The sequence below is a fragment of the Babylonia areolata genome, chromosome 11 (genome assembly GCF_041734735.1).
Source record: "Babylonia areolata isolate BAREFJ2019XMU chromosome 11, ASM4173473v1, whole genome shotgun sequence".
Classification (NCBI taxonomy): Eukaryota; Metazoa; Mollusca; class Gastropoda; order Neogastropoda; family Buccinidae; genus Babylonia; species Babylonia areolata.
In genome coordinates, this window is record NC_134886.1 from 15,770,242 (window position 1) to 15,780,241 (window position 10,000).

Sequence of the window (10,000 nt, forward strand, 5' to 3'; positions counted from 1 at the left end):
GACAGAGAGAGAGAGAGAGGGGTGGTGGTGGTAGTGTAGAGACAGAGAGAGAGGGGTGGTGGTGGTGTAGAGACACAGAGAGAGAGTGGTGGTGGTGGTGGTGGTGTAGAGACAGAGAGAGAGGGGTGGTGGTGGTGGTGGTGTAGAGACAGAGAGAGAGGGGTCGTGGTGGTGGTGTAGAGACAGAGAGAGGGGTGGTGGTGGTGTAGAGACAGAGAGAGAGGGGTGGTGGTGGTGGTGGTGGTGTAGAGACAGAGAGAGAGGGGTGGTGGTGGTGGTGGTGGTGTAGAGAGAGAGAGGGGGGTGGTGGTGGTGGTGTAGAGACACAGAGAGAGAGGGGTGGTGGTGGTGGTGGTGTAGAGACAGAGAGAGAGGGGTCGTGGTGGTGGTGTAGAGACAGAGAGAGGGGTGGTGGTGGTGTAGAGACAGAGAGAGAGGGGTGGTGGTGGTGGTGGTGGTGTAGAGACAGAGAGAGAGGGGTGGTGGTGGTGGTGGTGGTGTAGAGAGAGAGAGGGGTGGTGGTGGTGGTGTAGAGACAGAGAGAGAGGGGTGGTGGTGGTGGTGTAGAGACAGAGAGAGGGGTGGTGGTGGTGGTGGTGTAGAGAGGGTGGTGGTGGTGGTGTAGAGACAGAGAGAGAGGGGTGGTGGTGGTGGTGGTGTAGAGAGGGTGGTGGTGGTGGTGTAGAGACAGAGAGAGGGTGGTGGTGGTGGTGTAGAGACAGAGAGGGTGGTGGTGGTGGTGGTGTAGAGACAGAGAGAGAGAGAGAGGGGTGGTGGTGGTGTAGAGACAGAGAGAGAGGGGTGGTGGTGGTGGTGGTGTAGAGACAGAGAGAGAGAGAGAGGGGTGGTGGTGGTGTAGAGACAGAGAGAGAGGGGTGGTGGTGGTGATGGTGTAGACAGAGAGAGAGGGGTGGTGGTGGTGTAGAGACAGAGAGAGGGGTGGTGGTGGTGGTGGTGGTGTAGAGACAGAGAGAGGGGTGGTGGTGGTGGTGTAGAGACAGAGAGAGAGGGGTGGTGGTGGAGTAGAGACAGATAGAGAGGGGTGGTGGTGGTGTAGAGACAGAGAGAGAGGGTGGTGGTAGTGGTGTAGAGGCAGAGAGAGAGGGGTGTTGGTGGTGGTGGTGGTGGTGTAGAGACAGAGAGAGAGGGGTGGTGGTGGTGGTGGTGTAGAGACAGAGAGAGAGGGGTGGTGGTGGTGGTGTAGAGACAGAGAGAGAGGGGTGGTGGTGGTGGTTTAGAGACAGAGAGGGTGGTGGTGGTGGTGTAGAGAGAGAGAGAGGGGGGTGGTGGTGGTGGTGGTGTAGAGACAGAGAGAGAGGGGTGGTGGTGGTGGTGGTGTAGAGAGGGAGAGAGAGGGGTGGTGGTGGTGTAGAGACAGAGAGAGAGGGGTGGTGGTGGTGGTGGTGTAGAGACAGAGAGAGAGGGGTGGTGGTGGTGGTGGTGGTGGTGTATAGACAGAGAGAGGGGTGGTGGTGGTGTAGAGACAGAGAGAGAGGGTGGTGGTGGTGGTGGTGTAGAGACAGAGAGAGAGGGATGGTGGTGGTGGTGTAGAGACAGAGAGAGAGAGGGGTGGTGGTGGTGGGAGAGACAGAGAGAGGGTGGTGGTGGGTGGTGTAGAGAGGGTGGTGGTGGTGGTGGTGAGAGACAGAGAGAGAGGGGTGGTGGTGGTGGTGGGTGAGAGACAGACAGAGAGGGGGTGGTGGGTGGGGTGGTGTGGTGGTAGAGACAGAGAGAGGGTGGTGGTGGTGGTGGTGTGGAGACAGAGAGAGAGGGGTGGTGGTGGTGTAAAGACAGTAGAGAGGGAGGTGGTGGTGGTGGGTAGAGACAGAGAGAGAGGGTGGTGGTGTGGTGTAGAGACAGAGAGAGGGTGGTGGTGGTGAGAGACAGAGAGAGAGGGGGGTGGTGGTAGAAAAAGGGTGGTGGGGTTGTAGACAGAGAGAGAGGGTGGTGGGGTGGTGTAGACGGGAGGGGTGGTGGTGGTGTAGAGACAGAGAGAGAGGGGTGGTGGGTGGTAAAGACAAGAAGGGGGGGTGTGTGTAGAGTCAGAGAGAGAGGGTGGTGGTGGTGTGTGTAAAGACAGAGAGAGAGGGGTGGTGGTGGTGGTGTAGAGACAGAGAGAGAGGGGTGGTGGTGGTGGTGTAGAGACAGAGAGAGAGGGGTGGTGGTGGTGGTGTAAAGACAGAGAGAGGGGTGGTGGTGGTGGTGTAGAGACAGAGAGAGGGGTGGTGGTGGTGGTGTAGAGACAGAGAGGGGTGGTGGTGGTAGTGGTGTAGAGAGAGAGGGGGTGGTGGTGGTGGTGATGGTGTAGAGAGAGAGGGGTGGTGGTGGTGGTGGTGGTGTAGACAGAGAGGGGTGGTGGTGGTGGTGTTGTAGAGACAGAGAGAGAGGGGTGGTGGTGGTGGTGGTGTAGAGAGAGAGGGGGTGGTGGTGGTGGTGATGGTGTAGAGAGAGAGAGAGAGGGGTGGTGGTGGTGGTGGTGGTGTAGACAGAGAGGGGTGGTGGTGGTGGTGGCGTAGAGACAGAGAGAGAGGGTGGTGGTGGTGGTGTAGAGACAGACAGAGAGGGTGGTGGTGGTGGTGTAGAGACAGAGAGAGAGAGGGGTGGTGGTGGTGGTGTAGAGACAGAGAGAGAGGGGTGGTGGTGGTGGTGGTGTAGAGACAGAGAGAGAGGGTGGTGGTGGTGTAGAGACAGAGAGAGAGAGGGGTGGTGGTGGTGTAGAGACAGACAGAGAGGGACAGATAGAGAAATTAATTCAGGGAAATGGTTCAATCATATGAATGCCATTGCCCAAAGTGAATGGGTGATGATACGAGGCGAGTGAGTGAGAGACAGACAGACAGACAAACAAACAGAAACAGAGACAGACAGATACAGAGAGAGAAGAGGGGGCTGAGAGAAGGACAAAGAAAGGCATAGACGGAAAGAGAGACAGAGACAGACAGGCAGTGAGGAAGAGAGAGTGGGAGAGAGAGACAGAGACAGACAGGTGGTGAGGAAGAGAGAGAGAGTGTGTGTGTGGGAGAGAGAGACAGAGACAGACAGGCAGTGAGGAAGAGATAGAGAGAGAGAGAGAGTGGGAGAGAGAGACAGAGACAGACAGGTGGTGAGGAAGAGAGAGAGAGAGAGAGTGGGAGAGAGAGACTGAGACAGACGGAGAGCGACAGGGGGAAAGAGAGACAGACACAAAAAGACAGAGCGGGAGACAGACAGACAGACAGACAGAGAGAGACGCTGTTCGTTACCGAGGTGACAGGCGGAGTGTCCACACAAACTGCGGACAGACGGGCCAGGGAAGCCACTGTGTGGTGTGGACGTCAACACTGACACACTGGTGGAGACTGTCTTGCTCACTTCAGTTCTGCGTCCTCCGACATCACGCTCAGACCTGGGCTTGTCACGTGGCTGGGGTATTAATGATGATGACGACGACAACAACAACGGCGACAGTAATAATAATAGTGCTGATGATAATGATGATGATAATGATGATGATGATGATGATAATAGGAAGAAGAAGAAGAAGGCCAGTGTTCATTTATATAGCGCTTACCTCGCGGTTCTGGGCGTATTTAACAATAGATGTGGTATGAAGACACATGAATGGTTATAAATATTTAAAAACCCGCTAAGATATAGGTGTGTGTGTTGGGAGGGGGGGGGGGGGGGCGTGGGGCGTGCATTTGTGTGAGTGTGTGTGTGTGAGTGTGTGTGTGCGTACGCGCGCCATCTTATGTTTTAGCGCCGTGACTCTCAGTTCCACGTTCACTTCGTCGCTCACACCGTCAGTCATTCCTTCGCCTTTTTCGCTCGTATGTCAGGTCGTTGGGACTCCTTGGTCTGGCTTCCCTGTCAGCCTGTAGCCATTGTTTCCATTCTCTCAATGGATGACGTATGGTCGACGTGACATATCAGATTCCCAGCTCGGCAGGAAAGGAGGAAAAATCTCCCTTGTTTAATCATCATACACACGTGCGTTCGCGCGCGCTCTGACCGTGACAAACACACACACTCTCACACACAATGGACACAGATACTACACAGACTGGTGCCGGTGAACACACACACACACACACACACACACACATGGAGTGCCTGTATGGCTCTGTGTGTGTGTGTGTGTGTGTGTGTGTGTGTGTGTGTGTGACCACGCTCACACTCCGCTGTCAGTTTCTGCGTGCTCGAGTCCGCCTGTGTGCGTATGCGTGTGTGTGCGTTTGTGTCTAGTCTTTGCCACTGCATGTTTGCAGAAGGGGTGGGCGATTGTGCATGTGTATGAGTGTATGTGTGCAGCTGAAGGGCGGGGCATGAAGAGAGAGAGAGAGAGAGAGAGAGGGAGAGAGCTACACATTTACGCGCACTTTGGCATACTCGGCGCATTCATACCCACCGGATGCGTATGCCGGCACATCTACAAACACACCTCGAACGTGCGCCATTACACAGACACAGACACAGATTCACACACTCCCTAATCCGATGTGCTCACGCGTTGGATCTTATTTAAACGAACAGCACCCACAGTGTGTGTGTGTGTGTGTGTGTGTGTGTGTGTGTTTGTGTGTGTGCGTGCGTGTGTGCGTGCGTGCGTGCGTGCTTGTGTTTGTGAGGTTACAGTACTCTGGTACGCGTGTGTAAGTGTGTAGGCATGTTAGTATGTCCGAACAGAATTCTGTGTTAGAAAATAAGAAATATTTTAATGCTTATGCAATTTTGTTTCAGTGCAGTTGATATTTAATGTCAGTGTGTGCGTGTCTGTAAGGGAGGGACATTTGTGTGTGTGTGTGTGTGTGTGTGTGTGTGTGTGTGTGTGTGTGTTCTATGAAATGGATTTTGTTTTAATCTAAGCCTTATTTACTTCATAGCTTTTATAATCTTTAGTGTGCTGTTGCATTCATATGAACACACTGGATGTTTTCCATTGTCAGATAGCGGTTGATATGTTTTTTTAAGGCATGTTTATAGTCAACTATGATGAAAGGCGCTTTGAGCAGCATTGGTGCTGGATATCGCGCCATAGAAAAACTATGTATTATTATTATTATTATTATTATTACAAACCCCTCAGGAGCAGCAAGTTGATACACAAGGACACACTCGTGCAACCGGCTGATACGATGATTAGACAAATGACGACGAGACAATAAACTGATAGAAATTGCAAAAGCTTTAGATATATATATGTATATAGCAGTCCGCCCCATTTCACCACCGTTCCCTAGCAGTAGTTCGCCTACATTCTGTAAGCCATACACACAACAACAACAACACATTGGTTTTCATCCCTGACAGACAACTCGTACAGAGCCAAGACGCATCAGTGCAAACACACACACACACACCACACACACACACACACACACACACACCACACACACACACACACACACACACACACACACACACAGCACCGCAAGTGTTCTCTGCCCTTTCTTGACATTACGCCACCCCTCTGTCTTTCTTTCCATCTTCTCCTGTGCATCACGTAGACATGCGTCTTTTCGCCTCTCCTGTGTTGTTCAGCTCATTTCGTTTCGTCCACTTCTCCTCTCGACCAAGTCTCCACACCATTATCTTGGAAGTGAACTTACCAGCTGTTGCACACCCGTGATAACGCTTTCTGCAGTATTGAACGTCGTCTGATTAGGGGCTTCAGTGAGGCTCGCTCGCTGACACGTTTTGTCTCAGTCATTCTGACATCAGTGGATGTGTGGTTGTTGTTGCTGTTGTCAGTTGTTGTTGTTGTTTTTCCTCTTTCAAACGCATCGTCGCAGCACCAGACTGGAAGAGGGTTGGCGTGGGATGAGACCTGTTGAATTTGCTGAAGCGTGCAGAAAATTCCAGCCTGCCGGACCTCACGATGGTGACTTGAACACATCGTATCGATCCGAGCGAATACACAATGACTGCCTACATAGCGCGCGCCTAGTACGAGCACACACCGACTTGTCGCACTGAACAACACGTGCATCGTGTCTGGGTCGTGGTGCGCGTGCAGGGTGTGTGTGTGTTTGTGTGTGAGAGAGAGAGAAAGGACATGGGTGTGTGTGACAGTCCCCGAGTCACAATTTCCACGCGTCCTTCTTAAGCTGAACTCCCAGCAGACGACATTCGGCAACCCGCCCGCCATTCCCGTTTCCGTGTGTTGTGTTGTTTTTTTAACCCCGTCTTTCGAAACTCCGGTCTGTGATGATGCTTTGCATAATTATTTTTTCAATTGGCTGTGATCTTTTTTTTCTAAGCTGAAGTCCAGTAGTGGGGTGTTTGTGATTTGCTCGGACCATGAGCTACGTGTTGTGATCATTCAGTCCTGGCTGTGTGTACGGCGGCGGGAATTGTTCCCAGAATCGGCTGTGGGTGTGAATGCGGCGAATCTGCTGGTAGATAGATATATCCGCTCTGTTGTGCTGCTGCAGTCTGGAATAGTGCCCAGCCTTTTGTCGAGGGTTTTCCGAGGGCCACAACATTCAGAACATGGCTGGAGTGACTGAGACCACCGCTGGCATGTGTCGGACGACATTTGTGCAAGGTAAGGAGGAGGATGTGTTGGTGGAAGATGGGGTGGGTGTGTCTGTTTTTGTCGTGTGACGTCGGTGGTGAACCGTGTATTCTGTGTGTCTGGGTGGATGGTGTTTGGATATGGATGGGTTGCTGAGTGTGTTATATATGCACACACACACACACACACACACACACACGCACACGCACGCACGCACACACACACACGCGCGCGCACACACACACACACACACACACGCACACGCACGCACGCACGCACGCACACATGCGCAGGCACACACACACACATCTATATATACATGCATACATACATACATGCATACATACATACATACAGACATACATACATAATTTGATGTCTGTATGAGTGAGTCGTTTGTTTATATAGGCGTGTGTCTTAGTAGTATGTTGTATTGGACGGCATTAGATGGGTAGGTGTGTGTCACGATTATGGCTGGGTGCTGTCTTGTGCCGCATGGGTAGTTGTGCGTTTTGTGGGGGCAGGTGTGTGGCTTATGGGTGGATTGTGTGGTGTGTTGTATGGTAGAATATTATTGTCATGGGTGTATGGGTGGTTTGTTCTTTGGGTAGGTTTGTTTCTTATAATTATTTAGTATGGTTTGTTGTGGGGATATGTTTGTGTCTTATGGGTATCGAGTAAGTGGGTGGTGTGTTTTATGGGTAGAAGTGCATTATATGGGTTATATAGATATGATGTTATATGGGTGCGTGAGTTATACGTGTGGGTGGATATGGTGTATTGTATAGGAACGTAGGTGTTGTGTGTTATATCGATAGCAGGGTGTTCCATAAGCAGTTATGTAAGTGTGATATAGGTTGGCTGTTAACCTTGTCTCAGTTACCACGTGTACATGTACAATGTGAATGGCTGAGTAAAAGCGTTGTGTTATGTCACTGATGTGAGAAGGTGGATATGTTACACAGTGAAGTTCAGGTGTTGTGACTATGTTACGTGAGATGTTGATTAGGTACACAGATTGATTGGCGGATACCCGGGGTGTCATGTGCGTGCAGGTGTGTTCGCTGTTACCTCGGTAGTTTGGGTAGGAGCGATGGTGCTCTGTGTGGTGTGCGTGTGTGATATAAATAGGTGTGTGTGTGTGTGTGTGTGTGTGTGTGTGTGTGTGTGTGTTTGACATAAATATGTGTGTGTGTGTGTGTGTGTGTGTGTCTGTGTGTGTGTGTGTGTGTGATGAACACGTATGTTTGTATAGTTTTGGTAGACCGAGAGAGACGCGGATGTGCAAAGGATTCCCTTTCTCTCCTCCCTGCCGAAAAGATAACGTATCAACAGATCCTACCTGCGACTGTGTGTGTGTGTATGTAGACCTGTGCTCAGTTGGTTTCTGATTATATACGTCAGTAACAGTTTCACTGTCAACACTGACACATCGCACAATATGCAGGCGTGCTTGCATGTGTGTATGTGTGTGTGTGTGTGTGTGTGTGTGTGTGTGTGCGTGCGTGCGTGCGTGCGTGTGTGTGTGTGTGTGTGTGTGTGTGTGTGTGTGTGTGTGTGTGTGTGTTGAAGGCGCGAATGGTGAGTGGAGTGGAGAGGGAAGCGAATCATATATAGGTGGACCGACATGATGGGTGTGGAGGGGGGGGTTATATATATATATATATATATATATATATATATATATATATAAAGTACGCGGCAGAAGTTGATGGAGGAGACGTGTATTTGGCTTTCCTGGACATTCCATCTGGTGTGGTTTTGTTGTCTGAGCGACTGATGGGGGAAAGAGAGAATACGTGTACTGTGTGCGCGTACATTTGTGTATAAGTGTGCTGCGTGTTTGTGCGTGGATGCGCGTGTTGTGATGTGATGTGATGTGATGTGTGTGTGTGTGTGTGTGTGTATGGAGCATGAGATGGCATGGGATCATTACCCTTCTGTCTGTCTCTCTGTCTCATTCACTCTCTCTCTCTCTCTCTCACTCTCTCCCTTATCCCCTCTTTCTCTTACTCTCTTTGCGGGAGAACGTGCGCGCGCCGTGCTTGTGTGTGTGGTTGATCGATTGATGACCTTCGCTGAGCTCAAGGCAATCGGGACAGGAGCGTGTTTACGTAACGCACGTGATCAAAGCCCGATAATGAAAGATAAACGGTCACCTTGGCTGTTCCACTGATTTCAGTGAAGGCAAAGCTGGAACGGCTAGTCAAAATTCAACACGCTGTCATATATATATATATATATATATGTGTGTGTGTGTGTGTGTGTGTGTGTGTGTGTGTGTGTGTACATTTTGAACGCGTGTACATACTTGCACTAGCGCGCGAACACACACAAATGCGCATACGCAGACAAATTGAACACGCGCGAACACTAACTCACACGCCGCGCACACTAACACTAACTCACACACGCACACATAAAAACAAGCTCGTACGCACATACGTTCAAGCACCAGCACTTACACAACATGTGCGAACTAAAGAACAGTATTTGCGCAGGTAAAGAAATAGGGTAAAAGGCGGTGAGGGAGAAAGATCGTATTATTTTTGTCTGTATGTCTGCATGTCATACTTTCACTTTTTTTCTGTCTCTCCCACTCTCTCTCTCTCTCTCTCTCTCTCACTTCCTCTCACTAAGACACACACACATGCGCGCGCGCGCACTCACACACACACACACACAACGCAACATGAACCCACTCTCCCACGGTGAGCACTGCCGGAACACAATCTACCCACGACTAAAAGCCCCAGTAATGGCAGTCCGGTCCGCCTGAGCACACAGCTAAATGTGCACGTGAAACACGCTCGGCTTTCTCTCCATCAGCATTATTCGGGTTGGCGGGGGTAGACTGTGTGTGGGGGTTGGGGGGGAAAGTACCTGGTGTCCTCGCCTGTCCATTTCCGCCAAATGGTCTCTGGTGAATAAGATGTGGGTGGACGAGGGAGGCATGTGGGTGTGGTCTGGTGGAGTGGGGGTGCGTCATTTTCTCATAGATCTTTTGTCGGTTGATTAGTTTATTGTACTGGGTGATTTGAGTCATGATTCCATTCATTCCTTCGTTGACTGTTTGTGAGATGCTTTAGATGTTTCCATCAAGAGGTCGTGTTTAGTTTCTCTCTCTCTCTCTCTCCTCTCATTTTATTTCCCTAATTTTAACACCTGGTAAACGGTGTGTGTGTGTGTGTGTGTGTGTGTGTGTGTGTGTGTGTGTGTGTGTGTGTGTGTGTGTGTGTGTGCTTGTGTACTTACGTACATGTGTCTGTGTGATTTTTCTACAGGACATTCACATGTGTAATTTTGTAAGCGCACTGCTGTGCTCGCATATACTGGTGTATATGCACGGTGAACACACACACACACACACACACACACACACACACACACACACACACACACACACACACACACACACACACACACATCACCGAGACTGAATGATTACATGCACACACTTCGTTAACAAGCGTGAGTCAGCAAGCGGAAATAGGTCGGCATCAG

General features: G+C 50.7%; 1 protein-coding gene across 2 annotated transcripts in view; it reads left to right on the top strand.

Annotated features, from left to right (window-relative positions):
• LOC143287571 (kazrin-like) overlaps positions 1–10,000 on the top strand; it is a 144,905-nt gene that overhangs the window by 23,873 nt on the left and 111,032 nt on the right. Inside the window, exon 1 of one of the 2 annotated variants that reach the window (XM_076595667.1) lies at positions 5,477–6,526. The exons of the other annotated variant lie outside the window; for it this stretch is intronic. Within the exon in view, the coding sequence (XP_076451782.1) occupies positions 6,472–6,526 (55 nt within the window). The 5' untranslated portion in view covers positions 5,477–6,471. Of the gene's footprint in view, positions 1–5,476; positions 6,527–10,000 lie in introns of those variants that run through there. 2 annotated transcript variants of the gene reach the window in all.